Genomic DNA, 20803 nt, shown 5'->3' on the forward strand with positions numbered 1-20803 from the left:
GGAAGATGAGACACCAGACCCAATAATGCAGACGAGCTGAAGGCTGCTATCAAAGGAACCTGGGCTTCCATAACACCTCAGCAGTGCCACAGGCTGATCGCCTCCATGCCACGCCGCATTGATGCAGTAATTGATGCAAAAGGAGCCCCGACCAAGTATTGAGTGCATTTACTGAACATACATTTCAGTAGGATAACATTTCGGATTTTAAAATTATTTTTCAAGCTGTTATAAAGTATTCTAATTTACTGAGATAATGACTTCTGTGTTTTCATTGGCTGTAAGCCATAATCATCAACATTAACAGAAATAAACATTTGAAGTAGATCACTCTGTTTGTAATGACTCCTATATAATGAGCTTCACTGTTTGTATTGAAGAACTGAAATTAACTTTTTGATATTCTAATTTAGTGAGATGCGTATGTATGTTATAATTTCTTAGATGTGATTATCATAAAGTTACTGTTTCAAAGCCCGAGGCTATAATACTAACAGAATCTGATAACATTTCCTGTTATTTCTGTTCTTTTCTTTTAAATACACAATATCTTTCCATGAGATTATGTTCTTGGCATAAGTTTACACGGGTCAAATACGCAGTGGATTTTCTGGATGGAATAGTCTTGCTTTTTCCAGTACAAGTGTAGTGTTTTGACATCTGATGAAATCTCATCCAGAGAAAATCTGCAGCATAAATTGATCACCGTCCACTGCGGATTCCACATCTGCATCCCGTCAGTTTAGGCTGCTGATATTCATTTTGCAATACCAAGAGTAACGTCTGCTGTAAGCCCACGGCATTCCCACAGCAAAATCCAAATAAATTGTTATGTAATTTTCCTTTGCAAACTTACTGCGGAATGGCCACCTTGTTTGAACGTATCTTTAGGATATAGCCACATCTGCATTGTTTTGGTTCTGCACAATCCTAGTAGTAGAGCAACAAAAATAATGGCGGTGACAGAACTGGAATGTAATGAGACTTCATTGGGAGTCCATCATGTTTTTGCCATTCTGTCCAGAATTGTACCTTTTTTAAATATATTCCACAGTATGAGTAATGAAGCCTCGGCATAGATGTGAACACTGCCTTACAGGCTCAATTTAGACGGAGCGGTGTGAGCCAGGCCTAGGAAGTGCAGGTCATAAATTGCAGTGTCATAGAAATGTTGTAACCACGTTATCAGAATGTACCTTGTGCCTTTTTAATTAAGAGTTGCTCTTCCTTCCACAGTCATTTTATCTGCCATTTATTCCTAAACTTTCATTATTTTTTTTTTTTTTTTTCAGGTAGCGGTAGTGAAAATGAAAGGAAGTGGAAAAATCTTTGCCATGAAAATACTACATAAATGGGAGATGTTGAAACGAGCGGAGGTACGTTTGTAGTTCAGTGAATAAACGTTTGTGTGAATACAGGGATTTGTTACAATGAGCGAGCAGTTTGATCTGCCAATAGCCCATTATAGAGGAAAGGAGCTGAGCAGATTGAGATTATTTTGTATAAAAGGGTCAATAAACGATGGTTAATTTTTTTTTTTTTTTTTTTTAGTTAGTATCCTTCTCTTCTATTTGGATCATCAGTTTTTCTCATATTGTCCAAGCAACCTGGTGGTGTAAATGGGCCAACACTAGGATGCAACTAGGATAATTTTTGAAAATTGGACTTGGGAATGGAACTTATTTAGTAACTTATTGATTGAAATCTCTACTTATTCTGAGGACCGCAGTCAGTGAAGGTCGGCTGTTGGTGTGCCAGCTCGAACAGGAAAATGTCATATAGAGAGGCTATATATGTCATAGAAAGTGAAACATGGATGTGTGAAACCAGCCTAAGTATGGACCGGCCCCAGGTCTTCTGACCGATATGAAACTGGCATTTGGGTCAGTGGCCCCCCGGTCGGTCTGTACTTCAACTGTGAATGCCAAACGTGTGAAACCTGCCTAAGGTGGTCAAAACATTTTAGCATCCTTAATGCAACAAACATTAGTTTTATCTCTTAATATTTAAAAATTTTGAAGTGGTATTCCCATCTCAGATACTTAAATGTCTGACAGGTGCTAGTCTCTATAGCCTATGCTGAAATCCTTGGTTGAGAAATTCAAGCATAAAGTTGATTACTAGTCTTTCAAGTGGTTAATGCAACATTAAAAAAAACAAAACCACTTGTGGCACCGAATGCCGTCTTATGCAAACCAATTTGACCTGTTAACCGCTTTGACAATTTGAGCAAATAAATATCCCCACAAAATAGTTTCAACCTCATTGTGATCATCTGGTATAAAACGGTTCCTTCCAGTTTCCTCCTTTTATCATTAGTATGCCAGCCACAGTATTTTCTGCCAATAACAGTTGTATGTTAGAAGGAACAAGGCGAAGAGGAAGATCAGCAACCCGATGGCTTGACACTATCAAGATAACTGCGGAGAAGACCCTGGTGGACCTATCTAGGCTTGCATAACCTCAGTCTTCCTACAGATCATTCATCCATGAGGTCTCCATGGCTCAAGATCGAGCCAGAGACCGTTAAATAAATTATAGATTTGCAACATATTTTTTTTTTTTTTAGAATTGTCGCTTTCCTTTAATATTTTTCTCAAATATTGAGGTCTGCCCAAAAAGTTAATAAACATGGAGAAGTACAAGCTCCACGAGATGTTGTGCTGATTGGATCCAAGCTTCTTAAATGGCAGTAACTGTGACAGAGGTTCATCTGTAGGTATCTGCTTGCCATCTGCCTCCGCTCTGTACGCTTAGTAGCCGCTCTACTGCGTACAACAATTTCCCATTCACTTTTTTTTTTGTTTTCCCCTCACTTTTTCTGTAAACGATGGTGGGAAACCTGAGGCTTGCTGTTGTCTGATCAGATACTTTGATGTGAAACAGAGAAAGGGAGGATTCCGTTTTTTTGAAGAGACACTTTTATGTAGATGATAGACATGTATATGAATCACTGACTTCTGATTACTTTCAGCCTAGGTCAGATTAGCGCAGGAAACTATTTTCTAGAAGTCATTTCATACAGAATTAGTGAATTGCTAGGTTGTAACTCAGTCTTAAAATTATACCAACATATACCAGATCGGGCTGTAGTAAGAGAAAAGGTAGAATAGTTGGTCAATTCATTTAATATTGATGGTTTTGGACCTCCACTAATCTGATATTGGTGACCTCTCCTAAAGATGAGTCATCAGTATAAAAGTAGTGGACAACCTATTTAAATCCTGGTAAATGTAGAAGAAACTGGAAATGTTTAATATTCACACCTTTTAAAAGGATTGTCTTCTTCATTAAGGGGTAAAATTGCAAAGTGCAATTGTAAAAGCAATCAATTTTGTAATTCTTAATAAAAATATTCTCCATTCTTAAGAGCAAGGGATTTTTATAAAGATTGTTTCCCAAAGTCTGCGTGGCCGGTTACTTGGGTAAGGAGTGCGCGATGCTTGCAAACTCTATTCTTTTGAGCACCAATTTAAAGCTAAATGGATCGTTGGAATCAAGTCAGACTGTGCAGGAGCTCATGCCGCAGACACAAAGCGGTCTCCGTTCAGGCCACGCCACTGGTCCAAACTCTCAATTTTTGGGAGTGTGCTCCACCTTGGAAAACAGGGAAGCAGAGGAGCGGTGCACTACTGAAGAAAGATGAGACAAACCCATTAAAAACCAGTCTCTGCTTTAAAGTGAACCTGTAAGACTATTCATGCTGCACAAACACTGTCTGAATGATTGCAGCTGGGTACATTCTATGAAATGTTTTGCCATTTCACCTAGATTAAACTTTGAAGATCCCGTCTTCCTAGCTCTGCTCCAGGTGATTGACAGGTCTCTGCCTGTGTACAAGAGGAAGACGCTTGTCAATCAGCTGCAGCAGCACTGGGAAGGAACCGCTGGATCTTAAAAGTAGCATTTTAGAGCATAATCTACCTGGCTTCATTCATGCAGCCAGGCTCTGATTTCATTCCCATAGTTTGGTTGGCACGAATCAGATGGCAGGTTCCCTTTAAAGACTTGGAAACCCCCCCCCCCACCCACACTTTTTTTTCTAAAAGGCCAAACTTTTTTACATTTTTTTCTTCCCCCAATCAACATATTAGTACTTGATATTATAGGATGATTTCTGTTGCTTAGTTGCATTATTTATGGGCACATAATGTACTGTTTTAATATATCTATCTATATCTATCATGTATTTTGTATGCATTATATAAACATATTCACAGGGTCACATTCTCTTTAAATCTGGCCCATGCTGTGATCTTAAACAAAAAAAAAATATTGTGATTACTTTCTGTATCCTACAACAAAGTGCAATTTTTGATCCATGGCTCCTGCAAAGAAATAAGATGGGCAGCTACAGCAAAGCACCATTGACCACCAGGTCTACACCGGACTGCTCCCGGTATCTCAGCCTCCTAGTCCTGTGGGACATGGCAGGAGTCAAAGATTTCATACAATTTGCAGTCACACCTGAAGTTTCAGGTAATCAGTGCAGTTAATGTTAGAACTCTCCTGTTTGTTTTTGTTTCTATCTTGTGTTTTGCGGTCACGTGACCATCTTCCTATATATTCCAGCTCCGCCCTTCTGGCCTTGCTGGACTTCAGTGTTGTTTAGACTGTCTTTCTAGCCAGGTGCTTTTGTGCCTATCTATCTCTAGTTTGCTTGGTCCTCTGGACCTCTAGTACTTTTGTCAGTTTATCTTTTGCTCTGCAACAACTTCTGTTAGAAGGTGTCCCATTTTTTGTCCCAGTCCTTAGTTCTTTTAGGGACCCCTCCCTTTCTCTATAGGTCTCCGTTCAGACTAGCCGAGGACGAAGGCGGGTCTGTTCACAAGGAACAGGTCGCCCGCTACAACGTAGGGACTCGGCTTAGTCTTACTGTAGGGACAGCTCTTCCCTTCTTTCCCTAGTTTATGTTGCAGATCAGAACAGTAAGTCCAGCCCAAACAAAAAAAATAAATAAATAACTTTTAGGATCGAAATCCGGGGATCAGTATGGTATCTGTTCAAGATTTGGCTCAACGCCTGCAGGGATTGTCTCTGTAGGTGTCCGAGCTCCGGCAACACGTGAGTAGCTGTCCTGGAGCGCATTTTGTTGAACCGAAGGTAGGACTCCCTGATATTTTTGATGGTAAACAACAAGATTTTTTTTCCTTTAAAAATGCTTGTTTATCATATTTTCGTTTGAGACCAAAGTCCTCTGGGAATGAATCACAGCGCATTGGGTTTATCATGTCACTTTTGTGCAAGGAACCACAGGGGTGGGCCTTTTCTCTCCAACCTAATGATCCGTGTTTTAGATCAGTGGAGGATTTTTTTTCTGCTATGGGGCTATTGTATGATGATCCTGATCGAGTCTCATCTGCTGAGACAGAACTGAGACATTTGAATCAGGGGTCAGGTGATGTTGAAAATTATTGTACACACTTCAGAAGGTGGTCCTCAGAAGTGAAATGGAATGATTCGGCGTTAAAATGTTTTTTTCTTGCTGGTCTAAGTGAAAGGGTTAAGGATCTGCTGATTGCATTTCCTGCACCTGAAACCTTGCAAGAAGCCATGCAATTAGCTATACGTGTGGACAGGAGACTGCGTGCCAGGGTTTATGATGAAAAGATTCCTGCAATGGCAGCTCCTAGTTCCCAGAGTGTCTGCTCGGACGGTGGAGAACCGATGGAGGTTGGGGCGATGTCACTCCGCTCTCAGGAAAGAGACCGCAGGTTTTCCAAGGGATTGTGTTTTTATTGTGGTAAATCTGACCATTTGATTAAGAACTGTGAGCTTCGTTTAAGTAAAGAAAAAAAAAAAAAAAAAAGGTCAGTTACGCCCGTATTGCTTGTTTGAGCTCTAAGGGAGTATTTCTTTCAGGGAGTACCTCATTGCAGGAAGATTTGATTGAATTTCAGGTATTTGTGGATTGTGGTTCAACACTTAATGTGATTGATGAGGGGTTTTTGGAAAAACTTAAATGGGAATCCAAACCTTTGTCATCATCTATTTCTGTGATTACAATTGATAACACTCCTTTGAAATGTATTACTCACAAGGTTGCTGCATTTCCCCTCACTATCAATGACATTCACCAAGAAAATTTGGATTTGGTGGTATTAAATAATTTACCCTCTCCAGTCGTTTTAGGTTTGCCTTGGTTAAAACTGCACAATCCTTTACTGGACTGGTCTACTAATGAGATTAAGTCTTGGAGTCCTAAGTGCTATGATAAATGTTGTAATGGTCGCATTGCGGCTGTGAAAAAGGGGAATTACCTGTACCTATTCAGGATTTTTGGAAGTTTTTTTCAGAGGAGGAGTCACAAGTTTTACCTCCTCATAGGGACTATGATTGCACCATTGAGTTTGTTCCTGGAGCTACTCTTCCTAAGAGTCGCTTATTTAATCTGACTATCCCTGAAAGAAAGGCCTTGGAGGAATACATACAGACGAGCTTGGCTGTTGGTCACATTAGACCTTCTAAGTCGCCTGTGGCCGTTGGATTTTTCTTTGTTAAAAAAAAAAAGACTGTGGTTTACGTCCATGTCTGGACTTTCGTGAAATTAATAAGATTACCGTACGCAATTCCTACCCATTGCCGTTAATTCCGGACTTGTTTAACCAGTTAGTAGGGGCCAAGTGGTTCTCTAAAATTGATCTCCAGGGGCATACAATTTGTTACGAATGAAGGAGGGTGATGAATGGAAAACTGCTTTTAACACTCCGGTAGGTCATTTTGAGAATCTGGTGATGCCCTTAAGTCTTACCAATGCTCCCGCGTTTTTTCAGAACCTTATTAATGACATCCTGAGACCTTTGATTGGCAAGAATGTGGTTGTGTATTTGGATGACATTCTGATTTATTCACCAGATCTGGAGTCCCATTGGCAGAGCGTACGTGAGGTGTTGCAGTTATTGAATGATAATTCACTTTTTGCTAAGCTGGAGAAATGTGAGTTCGCTGTGCAGAGAATTAGTTTTTTGGGCTACATTATCTCCAGCGAGGGCTTTGAGATGGACCCGGTGAAGGTTCAGGCGGTGCAGGAATGGCCTAGGCCTATTGGTTTGAAATCTATACAGAGATCTTTGGGTTTCGCCAATTATTACAGGAAATTCATTACGAATTTTTCTATAATTGTTAAGCCGCTGACCGATCTCACCAGGAAAGGCGCGAATACGGTCCAGTGGACTACTGAGGCCATTGAAGCTTTTGTGTATTTCAAGGAGAGGTTCAGTTGTGCCCCTATCCTTATGCAGCCTGATGAGACCAAGCCTTTTTTGGTCGAGGTTGATGCTTCTTCGGTGGGGGTCGGTGCAGTTTTGTCTCAGGAGAACAAGGATGGAGTACATCCCTGTGCTTTTTTTTTTCGAAAAAATTTTCAGAAACCGAACTTAATTACGATGTTTGTAATCGGGAATTGCTGGCTATTAAACTTGCGTTTGAAAATTGGTGTCATTTCTTGAAAGGTGCTAAATTTCCTGTTCAGGTTTTCACAGATCATAAGAATTTGATCTATCTGGATGCTGCCAAACGCTTGAATGCCCGTCAAGCTAGGTGGACACTTTTTTTTTTTTTTTTCTTGGTTTAATTTTTCTGTTACCTATATCCCTGGTACTAAGAATGTTAAAGCCGATGCTTTATCTCGCAGCTTTTCTCCCATGGTTGGTACCGAGGAGGAGGAGAGCATTTTACAGGAAGGAGTTGTGGTATCAGCATTGGACTCCGTTTTGGAAGAAGGGATTCTGAAAGCCCAAGAGGATGCCCCATCTAACACTCCTCATGGGAGGTTGTTTGTGCCTAGAACCTCTAGGAGAGATTTGTTTGTGGAGTATCATGAGTCTCGGTTGGCAGGTCATCCAGGAATTTCTGAGACTAAGACTTATCAGTCGCAGTTTTTGGTGGCCTGGGTGGCAGAAGGAAGTCATCAAGTGGGTGCGTCAGTGTACGGTGTGTGCTAGGTCAAAGGCTTCCCATACCCCTGCTGCGGGGTTGCTTTGCCCTCTGGAGGTTCCTAGTGCGCCTTGGACGCATTTGGCAATGGATTTTATTACTGACCTTCCTGTGTCCGAGGGTTTCACTGTCATCTGGGTGGTCGTGGACCGTTTTAGCAAGATGTCATTTGGTTCCATTCATTAAGCTACCCTGCGCTAAGACACTCGCTAAGGCGTTTGTTAAGGAAATTGTCAGGCTCCATGGCATTCCCACCGACATTGTTTCTGATAGGGGACCTCAGTTTGTGGCTCGCTTTTGGCGTGCTTTTTGTGACAGGTTGGGAGTCCATTTGTCATTTTCGTCTGGTTTTAATCCTGAGTCTAATGGACAGACTGAAAGAAAGAACCAGGATGTTGAACAGTTTTTGCATGGTTTTGTGGCAGACAATCAAGAGGGGTGGTCTGAGTTTCTGCCACTCGCAGAATTTGCTCTTAACAACCATACATCCTCCTCTGCTGGGTGTTCTCCTTTTTTTTTGTTGTACTGGGAGACATCTGTCTTTTGGTTCGTTCTCCAAATTGGGGTCGGCGGTGCCGGAGGAGGAGAATTTTTCCGGTGATTTGGAGAGAGTTTGGACTAATGTACGTTGTAACCTTCAAGAGGCTAACAAAAAGTCCAAGAAGTATTTTAACAGGAAACGTAAAGAGGTTTTGTTTACTGTGGGTGACATGGTTTGGTTGTCCTCAAAGAATCTGCGGTTGAGGATTCCCTCTAAAAAATTGGGTCAGAAGTTTGTGGGGCCATTTAAGGTGCTTCAGGTGGTTAACCAGTCTGCTGTTAGGTTGGAGGTTCCCTCCTCCTGGAAGATTAATCCTGTGTTTCATGTTTCCTTGTTAAAAAAGGCTGATGTATCGGATAGGGAGGCCACTGTCACAGTTCCTCCGGTGGTGGAAGACGGCGAATATGAAATTTCTCGTATCCTGAATTCCAGAGAGCATAGAGGGCGATTGCAGTATCTCGTCGCTTGGAAAGGTTTCGGTCCAGAGGATAACTCCTGGGTTAAGGCGGATGATGTCTCTGCCCCTAGACTTGTCAGAGCTTTCCACAGGAGATTTCCGGATAGGCCTGGGCCTGGAGGATCCGGAGGATCCTCATAAAAGAGGGGGTACTGTTAGAACCCTCCTGTTTGTTTTTGTTTCTATCTTGTGTTTTGTGGTCACGTGACCATCTTCCTATATATTCCAGCTCCGCCCTCCTGGCCTTGCTGGACTTCAGTGTTGTTTAGACTGTCTTTCTAGCCAGGTGCTTTTGTGCCTATCTATCTCTAGTTTGCTTGGTCCTCTGGACCTCTAGTACTTTTGTCAGTTTATCTTTTGCTCTGCAACAACTTCTGTTAGAAGGTGTCCCATTTTTTGTCCCAGTCCTTAGTTCTTTTAGGGACCCCTCCCTTTCTCTATAGGTCTCCGTTCAGACTAGCCGAGGACTAAGGCGGGTCTGTTCACAAGGAACAGGTCGCCCGCTACAACGTAGGGACTCAGCTTAGTCTTACTGTAGGGACAGCTCTCCCCTTCTTTCCCTAGTTTATGTTGCAGATCATAACAGTTAATATACGAGGATCTGTCCATACTGATGTTACAGATTACTGGACTCCTTAGTCAGGATCTGGTTTGAGCTCACTGTATGGGTATCCTTGAATCAGGTGTTTCCTGAGGCTGGATTCACCATGTCCATAGTGCAATATTAATCAGAGCACTGCATTGTGAGCACTGACCTTCCATTCCCCCCAGGTTATGTCAAACTGGAATGCCAAGATGTCTCTGTTCTATTCACATGTCTGGGATACCTTCCAGAGATCAGACAAGTATAGGCAGGCATGTCAACCCATCCTGCACTGATCAGAGTGATTTAAGAATCTGGTGTATGAGTGCTATGTAGTTAATAATTCCTGTGTTTCTCCTGATTTCTGTTCATAATACAATTTTAGGGGCATCTTGTAATAATATTTTTGAAAATGTGATCATTTCTAAACTGTTGGAGTCAGGTGTAACCATATTGTGATGGTGCTTGATGATTATTTTTAGAGCAGGTGGTGGTGTGTGCAAAAGATTAGGATTTTCATATGATGCAAAAAAAAAAAAGTACATACAAAGAGGACTGAGGCTGAGTTCACACGATGCGTTTTTCATGCGTTTCCGCGGCGTTTTTGCAGTTGCGTAAAGGCCGCGGAAACGCATGAAAAACGCATGGTAGAAGGGCAGCAATGTTCCCCAATTGAAATCCGCATGTGCTGTGCCCATGATGCGGATTTTTCCGCAGCGTAAACGCTGCAGTCAAAAATCCGCAGCATGTCAATTAATTTTGCGGAAACGCTGCTCTTTTGCCGCCATTGACTTGCATTAGATCGCATGGAATCCGCATCACTGTATATGTTGATGCGCATTCCATGCGGTCTAATGTGCGGATGGTACCCGGGTGTGGATGAGAGGACTCTCATCCAGACCCAGGTACCATTAAAAAAAAAAAGAATAAAATAAAAAATATATATATTCTCACCTTCTGACGGCCCGCGCAGCGCTCCTGCTTGATTCCCCGCACTTCGCGGTTGAATGAAGAAGGACCTTCGCTGACGTCAGTCATGTGACGGGTCACGTGACGCTGACGTCGGAAGGTCCTAAAGTCTTCACAGCCGGGACCGAGCGAAGCAGGACACCGGGGGCCATCAGAGGGTAAAGTATATATTTATTTTTTATTTTTTGACATTCACACACTATATAAATCCATGCCGGCTGCATGGATTTATATAGTGTGAAGTTGACAAGCACTTTCCAATTGATGCTAAAATCGCTTGGGAAGCGCTTGTCAACCCGCATGCGGAAATGAAAGTGAAGACCGCTTCATTTCCGCATGTCCCTGGCAGGAAACCGCATGTACAATCCGCATGCGTTTTTTCCTGCCAGAGAGATGCAGAAATGCTCAGGAAAAAATCCTGAGCATTTCTGCATCGTGTGCACATACCCTGAAGGTGTGTTTCTAATTGGAACCTTTAAAGGGGTTTTCCACCCTTGAGGATATATCTATATATAAATGTATTTATTTTTTTAAATAAATCATAGAATGTTCACGTTGGAAGGGACCGCCAGGGTCATTGTGTCCAACCCCCTGCTCAATGCAGGATTCACTAAAGCATCTCAGACAGATGTCTGTTCAGCCTCTATATGAAGACTTCCATTAAGGAGAACTCGCCACCTCTTGTGGCCGCCTGTTCCACTCATTGATCACCCTCACTGTCAAAAAGTTTTCTAATATCTAATGTGTATCTTCTCCATTTCAGTGTTCATTCCATTGCTTCTAGTGTTTCCATGTGCAATTGAGAATAAGGATGATCCCTCTACACTGTGACATCCCTTGAGATATTTGTAGACCGCTATTAAGTCTCCTCTTAGCCTTCTTTTTTGTAAGCTAAACATTCCCAGATCCTTTAACCGTTCCTCGTGGTAAATAGTCTGTAGACCAGTCACCATCCTGGTAACTCTTCTCTGAACTTGCTCCAGTTTTTCAATGTCTTTTTTAAAATGTGGTGCCCAGAACTGGAAACAGTATTCCAGATGAGGTCTGACCAAAGAGGAGTAGAGCGGGATAATTACATCACGTGATCTAGACTCTTTGCTTCTCTTAATACATCCCAGAACTGTTTGCCTTTTTTTGCTGCTGCATCACACTGTTGACTCATGTTCAGTCTGTGATCTATTAGTATACCCAAGTCTTTTTCACACGTGCTGTTGCTTAGTTCTATTCCTCCCATTCTGTAGATGTAATTTTCATTTTTCTCGCCCAAATGAAGAATCTTGCATTTCGCCTTGTTAAATACCATTTTATTAGTCGCTGCCCATTGTTCAAGCTTATCTAGATCCTTCTGAACCCTTTCTAGCTTTGCATAATCTGCAAATTAGTTTACCTTAAGTTCCCTTTTCTAGATAATTTTATAAAAATGTTGAAAAACACAGGGGCCAAGACAGAGCTTTGTGTTACACCAGTTGACACACTCTTCCAATTGATGTGCCACCATTTATTACCACTCTTTGAGTATGATCACTGAGCCAGTTATGAATCCACCTACCCGTAGCCTTGTCAATCCCATACTTGGTCATTTTTTTTTTCAATAATGGTATTAGATACTTTATTAAATGCTTTGCTGAAGTCGAGATCTACTATATCTACCGCATTTCCCTGATCCACCCAGTCAGTGATTCCATCATAGAAGGAAATTAGATTAGTCTGGCAGGACTTGTTTGTTACAGACCCATTTTTCTCTGGTTAATTACTGTATTTACTGTAATTTCCCTCTGTATCAATAAAGTTATCATTCTTATCAAAGTACTTGCATACATGCGGTTTTAATAATTTATTCAAAGATCTATCCTCGTATAGAAGTAAGGCTCACTGGTCTGTAATTTCCTGGATCCATCTTTCCTTTTTGAAGATGGGGACAACATCTGCCCTCCTCCAATCTTCTGGGACTTCTCCTGTTCTCCAGGAATTTTCTGGCTAGTGGTTCTGCAATATTTGAGTGCCCTTTTAATTGAAAGCAGATCGATGGGTGTCTGGATCCTTGGACCCTCAACGATTGCCAAAACCTGCTGACCCTACCAAAGCGGTGCGCAGCCCACACGGCAGGAGCACACACCTCCTCCCTAAGCACCCCCCCCCCCCCCCCAAATCGGAATACGGATGCAATAGAAAGCATAAGCTACAAAGCTCTAGCATGAGCTGTAAAATTGGTACTCAAAAAATAAAACAAAGTTGATTTAAAGGTTTAATTATTCTATAAATGCATGTATTTGGGGCTAAAAAAGCATTTTTACAGTTGGGTTTCATTAGAAATATTGTGCCATTTAGCATTTACAGTTTATTTCTGTGCCCTTTCAACTTTGATGTGGTGTGCGGTCAGAAATCTGCTGGGAGGAGCTCAGCAAGACCGAAAAGATTTACAAACTCTGTATGACGATCATAGTGGGCTTACTGATGGATTCTCAGTTAACTCATTCTGATCTCAATAATTGTACACCTCTTTCTGTGATTTCATAAAGATGTTAATATTGAACGATTATTTATTGTATTTTTTTTTTCCCCAGACTGCTTGTTTTCGGGAAGAAAGAGATGTCTTAGTGAAAGCAGAAACTCAGTGGATCCCCACCTTACATTATGCATTTCATGATGAAAACTACTTGGTAAGACACTGAACTTCTAGGCCTTATTCTAAAATTTATTTTCTTACAGCCAAGTATAAACCATTCTATTTTATAACTTGTAGCCAGGCTTGGACTGGCCCACAGGAGAACAGGAGAATCCTCCGGTGGGCCATCACCCTCTTATATGAGCAGTACTTGAATCACTACGTACAGACAAAGGCAGCATCTTATTCATGTAACAATCTACCCAGTTCATTGTTATACTAGCTATTGAACCCGTTCTACGCCCGGGTGGCGAGCATTTTTATTGGTATCTGGTCTCCCATGTTGATATGTGCTGTCCCCCTTCTGGTATTTGTGCTGCCCCCATCCTGTCCCCACCATCCTATCATGGAATGCATGGCACCCCTCACCCCCAATCCTGGTATACATGGTCCCCTCACCCCCCAATCCTGGTATGCATGGCACTTCATCCCTTATCCTTATACCGCGCTGTCCGGCGCCATTTTGCTGAAGATGCTTCAAATGTGTCTTCTGTAAAATGGCGCTGGTTAGCGCTATGTGCATGCGGCGATTCCGATGCCTCACTCCTGCCCCGGTCTCCGGCGAAGAGAGGCGCCGCGGCAACACTCCTCCCGGTCAGGTAAGTATGACGCTGGAGATCACGGTATGCTTTCGGTGTCTACGCGTACCGTGATCTCCGGCGCCATACACTCCTCTTACCTGTAACGGCTGGATGCGGTCTTCTGTCTGGAGCCAGACTGCGCAGGCGTGTTGCGCTTGCTCAGTCTATAAAGGCTTCAGACAGAGACCCGTATCCCCGTTTATACACTACTCAAAAAAATAAAGGGAACACTCAAATAATACATCCTAGATTTGAATGAATGAAATATTCTCATTGAATACTTTGTTCTGTACAAAGTTGAATGTGCTGACAACAAAATCACACAAAAATCATCAATGGAAATCAAATTTATTAACCAATGGAGGCCTGGATTTGTAATTACCCCCAAAATTAAAGTGGAAAAACACACTACAAGCTGATCCAACTTTGATGTAATGTCCTTTAAAACAAGTCAAAATGAGGCTCAGTATTGTGTGTGGCCTCCACGTGCCTGTATGACCTCCCTACAATGCCTGGGCATGCTCCTGATGAGGTTGCGGATGGTCTCCTGTGGGATCTCCTCCCAGACCTGGACTAAAGCATCCGCTAACTCTTGGACAGTCTGTGGCGCAACGTGGTGGATGGAGCGAGACATGATGTCCCAGATGTGCTCAATGGGATTCAGGTCTGGGGAACAGGTGGGCCATTCCATAGCTTCAATGCCTTCATCTTGCAGGAACTGCTGACACACTCCAGCCACATGAGGTCTGGCATTGTCCTGCATTAGGAGGAACCCAGGGCCAACCGCACGAGCATATGGTCTCACAAGGGGTCTGAGGATCTCATCTCGGTACCTAAAGGCAGTCAGGCTACCTCTGGCGAGCAGATGGAGGGCTGTGCGGCCCTCCAAAGAAATGCCACCCCACACCATTACTGACCCACTGCCAAACCCCGGTCATGCTAAAGGATGTTGCAGGCAGCAGATCGCTCTCCACGGCGTCTCCAGACTCTGTCACGTCTGTCACATGTGCTCAGTGTGAACCTGCTTTCATCTGTGAAGAGCACAGGGCGCCAGTGGCGACTTTGCCAATCCTGGTGTTCTGTGGCAAATGCCAAGCGTCCTGCACGGTGTTGGGCTGTGAGCACAACCCCCATCTGTGGACGTCGGGCCCTCATACCACCCTCATGGAGTCGGTTTCTCACTGTTTGTGCAGACACATGCACATATGTGGCCTGCTGGAGGTAATTTTGCAGGGCTCTGGCTGTGCTCCTCCTGTTCCTCCTTGCACAAAGGCAGAGGTAGCGGTCCTGCTGCTGGGTTGTTGCCCTCCTACGGCCCCTTCCACGCCTCCTGTTGTACTGGCCTGTCTCCTGGTAGCGCCTCCAGACTCTGGACACTACGCTGACAGACACAGCAAACCTTCTTGCCACAGCTCGCATTGATGCGCCATCCTGGATGAGCTGCACTTCCTGAGCAACGTCTGTGGGTTGTAGAGGCAGTCTCGTGCTTTCACACTCGTAGTAGCATAACCAACATTCAAAAGTGACCAAAACATCAGCCAGAAAGCATTGGTACTGAGATGTGGTCTGTGGTCCCCACCTGCAGAACCACTCCTTTATTTAGTGGGTCTTGATAATTGCCAATAATTTCCATCTATTGTCTATTCCATTTGCACAACAGCATGTGAAATTGATTGTCAATCAGTGTTGCTTCCTAAGTGGACAGTTTGATTTACTTGGAGTTATATTATGTTGTTCAAGTGTTCCCTTTATTTTTTGAGCAGTGTATTATAGATATTTTTGTGATTTGAGGATAATGTCACATTTACAAGTAGCTAGAAAGTGGGGCCCTGGAGTTGGTTACTGGTGGGCCCTTGGCACTCCAGTCCGACACTGCATGCAGCTATTGGCTGTGGCCGGCCAGGTCCTGCCTTTCAGTGCTGTCTGTATGTTAAGAGACAGGACTTGTCTGTTGATCTGTGAGCACCTAGAGAACAATCAGACACAGCTGTACATTTCCTAATTGCAATCTCCAATAAACTAGAAGAAAACCTCCATGTATAAAATATGTTCTGTTCTAAAAAATAATGTTGTTTACAGTACTTGGTGATGGAGTATTATGTTGGAGGAGATCTGCTGACTCTGCTTAGCAAGTTTGAGGACAGACTACCAGAAGAAATGGCTCGATTTTACCTGGCGGAAATGGTACTGGCAATAGATTCAGTGCATCAACTGAACTATGTTCACAGGTGAGAAACTTCTGGATCAATTCATGATTTCTTCTGAGGTTTCTTACACCCTAAACCGTTTAAGTATATTCCATATTCATATTCTAAAATAAATATTATTTGCCTTTCATAGTTTTGATCTAAACTATAAAATGTTACTTGGCTGTAGAATTCAACAATTTATGAAAGAATGTTTGGTCAAATGAATGTTTAAAGGGGGGTATTAGCTTTAACAGTTGCTGAAACGCTGTCTTCAGGTGTTGAAATGAGTAATGTTAAGTTAACTGTACATGTAGTATCGAATATTTCATGCAGAAAAGAGACAATAAATGTTTTTATCCTCCTCAGAGATATAAAACCAGATAATATTCTCATTGACCTGAAAGGCCACATCCGACTTGCTGACTTTGGATCTTGTTTGAAAATGCGGCCCGATGGCATGGTAATTCTACAGACTGTAGCTAAAGACATTGCCGATCCCACTGTAATATAAATACGCCTTTGAAAATATTGTCATTATTATAATAAAGTTAATAATAAATGTCTCTTTTTAGAGGTACATAGTCTAGAAATAGTTCCACCGCTTTAACTGTCGCCAGTAAGCCATCATGTAATCTATGGGTGCTAATGCTATCTGGCAAGGCTTATGGGATAAAATTAGGGGAAAATAAGTAGTAAATATCCAGGCTGGGTTAGCAGGAGAAGTAGCTAGGCAAATATAAAATGATGACATGGTTTTGCACCTTGCCATTCTTGCATTAGGCAGTCTATGCTCTCACCTGGTGTTGAAAACCTGGAGCCGAAACTTATGACTGACAGTTGCAAGAAAAGTTTTCAGCCATTTAGTGACCATGCAGGGGGCTTCTCCATAATCCGTTTGTCATGATAGTTCTGCCACAACTCAATACCTTTTTCAGACAAAGTTTTTATTGCTTACTGATCAGTGGAGCACTCAACAGTTAGTGAACTTTTCATTATTCAGAAAATGTTTTGGTAATAGACTATCTAAAACCCATTTATCTTATCACTGGGGTGGCCACGAGCTTGTCTCGTCTCATCATAATGTATCCCTTGGAAGAGTTGATTAACCGAGTATTTTTCCACCCTCCCCCCTCTCAGGACTTCTAGGATTGTAACGCTCTGCACATATAACTTTGATCCTAGACCCAACAGAACTAAACCGTAAATATGAATTGCTTCATTCATAGTTAAAGACTGTACATACCAATAGGCCATTTATTATCTCCTTCCAGGTGGAGTCATCAGTTGCTGTTGGCACCCCAGATTACATTTCACCAGAAATTCTACAAGCCATGGAGGATGGCAAGGGCAAGTATGGGACCGAGTGCGACTGGTGGTCACTTGGAGTCTCCATGTATGAAATTCTCTTTGGAGAGACTCCTTTCTATGCCGAATCCCTAGTAGAAACTTACGGAAAAATAATGAATCATGAGGTAAAGTTAATATTAATATGTTCTTTCATACACTACTCTATATGTTGTGTATGTTCTATCATGTATACATCTGGTGTTTTCATGTGATCTTCCCTTTCTAAAAATGTGTCTAATTGTTTACACTATTGGTGCAGGTTCATCTACAGTTCCCATCTGAGGTCACAGATGTATCTGACAATGCAAAGGATCTCATCAAACGCCTTATCTGCCGACAAGAGAATCGGCTCGGAAGGGGCGGTGTTGATGACTTCAAGAAGCATCCATTCTTTAGTGGAGTAGACTGGGAAAACATTCATACAGCTACTCCACCTTACATCCCCGAGGTGGACAGTCCAGCAGACACCTCCAATTTTGATGTGGATGATGAATCTTTAAAAAATTCGGTAGGTGTTGGTTTAATCCTTAAAACGCATCAGACATGAAGTTTTAAAGCTCAAGTGTTGCTACTGTTAACCCTAATAATTCCTCTCTGTCACACTGGAATGGGGTTGAGATGAGATTTGGTTATTTGGTGGGGTCCTCTCAATGCAGATCAACGTTGCTTTGGCTGTCTCTGCGTAGGAAATTGGGCTATCTGCAGTGTTACATGCACCATATTGTATGACATGTGGAGCATTTGTATCAACATCAATATTCAGGAGCACACCTCCCTTCTGATTCCTTCTTGCCAGGTGGCCATGTGCTCCTGATTGATTGACAGTTTTTGTACCAGCAGTATTATGGCACTTCCGGCTGGAACTGTGCGCTCTTCACTGTTGCATGCAGAGGCAGCTCTTACCTCTGCAGCATCGGAGGAGTGCAGATGTACTAAAGCCGGCCGGATCTAGTGATCCAACTTGCTTCAGAGCAGTGCTTACAATCTTTTTTTTTTTTTTTTTTTTTTTTTTTTTTAAACAGTTTTTATTAATATTTTCAAAAAGGAAACATACCAAATCAAGGTAATAATCAAATGCCTGTTCGCAGACAGGGTATAAAGTGATAATTCTCACTAGTTTGTTTGGTAAAGCAAAACAATATAAACAATATAAAAACTTAATAACATTGTAACTTACATCAGTTTAATCAATATGCAATCCAGTTGATACTGAGAATTATTGAAACCATCTTGTTTGATTAGACCACCTATATTTGTATTCTAGACCATTACCAAATGATTCCTCCATCCCACTCTCTCCCCCTCCCTTAAATTAGGTGTAGTGGACCTAGGTTATCCTTAAGATCTTCCAGAATGCACCACGCTGTGGAAGTGAAGGGGTTCCACCATTTTCTTTTTTTCATTTAATGAGCAGCAACTTATAATAAACTGTTTCCATTTCGGAAGAAATTTGCCAGCTTGCGTTTCCTTATTGCTAAGGGCGTCTTGTTGCTCTATTCCCATAAAATGTTTCATTTGAGCTGTCAGCTCTTCAATGGGGGGGGTGTTGGGTTCTAGCTAGTGTTGAGCGAGTATGTTCTATTAACCCTTTCGCTTAGTATGCTCGGGCCGAGCTCCGAGTATTTATAGCTGCTCGGTGATAAGGTTAAATCGCTGTTTTGACAGTTTTATTACATGTGAGGAATGTCTATTTCTTACACATTCCTCACATGTAATAAAACTGTCACAGTTGCAAATCATGCACACGGGAGTGATTCAACCATATCACCGAGCAGCTATAAATACTCTGAGCTCGGCCCGAGCATACTCTGACAGAACATACTCGCTCAACCCTAGTTCTAGCTAATATTTAAGTAATTGTTTTTTTTGCCAGGATAAGAAGGGGGTGTGGAGCAATTTCGGAGGGTTTCCCCTCAGGGTTCTCTGTGCTGTTCCAAAAATTTAACCAGTCTAGAAGGGGGAGAGAGTATACCCCGGACCCCAAATGGTGTTGATCATAGCTGATACTTGTCCCCAATATAAAACTGAGGCCGGGCATGACCATAGGCCGTGCGTGAGGTCGGATAGTGGAAGGTGGCATTTAGGGCAAGCTGTTAGCCTGTTTGAAAGTGGAACTTTTTTAGGTATGTTAAATACATAAATGGCGCCATACATGATTTTACATTGCGTTTCTCTCCAAGCTTCGTTTATAATGTGTTTTCTTCGTAAATTCCCGCCTGACCTGATGTTATCAGAGATTTCCACATCTTCCATCTGTTGTCTTCAATATTTGAAGAAAGTATCTGGGGGAACTCCTAGTAGATTGGATCAACAATCCTGTTTTTTTATATAACTTGCTTGGGACACTGACCACTACTGATAGACTGCCGAGGTGGCTAGTAAACTCTACAATTCAATATCCTTCCATTCTTGAGAACAGTTTTTTTTAATAAAGGCAAACTGTTAAGTTGCTGATTCTTACAATCACTTTGATATTTTAACCATTGATGATGTTGATAAAACCTCTACTAATAAGAATTTTGTTGCTTTTACCATATTAGTTGTTTTTTTTATATAGTTTTCATTTATGATATATTTATTCCTAGGAAACCTTGCCTCCTAATAATCACAATGGCTTTGCCGCACATCTCCTTCCGTTTGTGGGATTTACATTTACATCCAGCTGGTATGTGCATTATTGTAAATTTTCAACAAGCTGTACTTTATAAATAAATTAACCTCGAAATGCGGAATTAACTTGCCATTGTGACATTTGTACTGTAGATCAGCCTGGAAGTGGGAAATGCACTGCAGCAAATTTTTTTTTTTTTTTTTAAAACGTTAAAAGTTAATTCAGAGTGTCATTTATTATTCAACCCCTCAAACCACAAGAATTCTGTTTGGTCCCCCTAAAGTATTAAGAAGTAGTTCAGGCACCAAGAATAATGAGCTTCACATGTGTGGATTAAAGATCTCTTTTGCCAGCCTTTTCTGACTATTTAAGACCCTCCCCAAACTTGTGAACAGCACTCAGACATGGTCAACATGGGAAAGACAAAGGAGCATTCCAAGGCCATCAGAGACCAGATCGTGGAGGGTCACAAGGCTGGCAAGGGGTACAAAACCCTTTCCAAGGAGTTGGGCCTACCTGTCTCCACTGTTGGGAGCATCATCCGTAAGTGGAAGGCTTATGGAACTACTGTTAGCCTTCCACGGCCAGGACAGCCTTTGAAAGTGTCCTCCCGTGCCGAGGCCAGGCTTGTCCGAAGAGTCAAGGCTAACCCAAGGACAACAAGGAAGGAGCTCCGGGAAGATCTCATGGCAGTGGGGATATTGGTTTCAGTCAATACCATAAGTAACGTACTCCACCGCAATGGTCTCCGTTCCAGACGAGCCCGTAAGGTACCTTTACTTTCAAAGCGTCATGTCAAGGCTCGTCTACAGTTTGCTCATGATCACTTGGAGGACTCTGAGACAGACTGGTTCAAGGTTCTATGGTCTGATGAGACCAAGATCGAGATCTTTGGTGCCAACCACACACGTGACGTTTGGAGACT

At 42.2% G+C, this 20803-nt stretch overlaps 1 protein-coding gene across 1 annotated transcript in view; it reads left to right on the top strand.

The window, feature by feature from the left end:
• Positions 1-20803, top strand: part of CDC42BPG (CDC42 binding protein kinase gamma) — a 150403-nt gene that overhangs the window by 93373 nt on the left and 36227 nt on the right. Inside the window, exons 3-9 of the mRNA XM_073658602.1 lie at positions 1293-1376; positions 13050-13145; positions 15811-15959; positions 16287-16380; positions 17192-17392; positions 17527-17775; positions 19853-19932. Of these exons, the coding sequence (XP_073514703.1) occupies positions 1293-1376; positions 13050-13145; positions 15811-15959; positions 16287-16380; positions 17192-17392; positions 17527-17775; positions 19853-19932 (953 nt within the window). The remainder of the gene's footprint in view (positions 1-1292; positions 1377-13049; positions 13146-15810; positions 15960-16286; positions 16381-17191; positions 17393-17526; positions 17776-19852; positions 19933-20803) is intronic.

Source organism: Phyllobates terribilis, unplaced genomic scaffold (genome assembly GCF_046119375.1).
Source record: "Phyllobates terribilis strain yellow unplaced genomic scaffold, ASM4611937v1 Scaffold_13__5_contigs__length_258822181, whole genome shotgun sequence".
Classification (NCBI taxonomy): Eukaryota; Metazoa; Chordata; class Amphibia; order Anura; family Dendrobatidae; genus Phyllobates; species Phyllobates terribilis.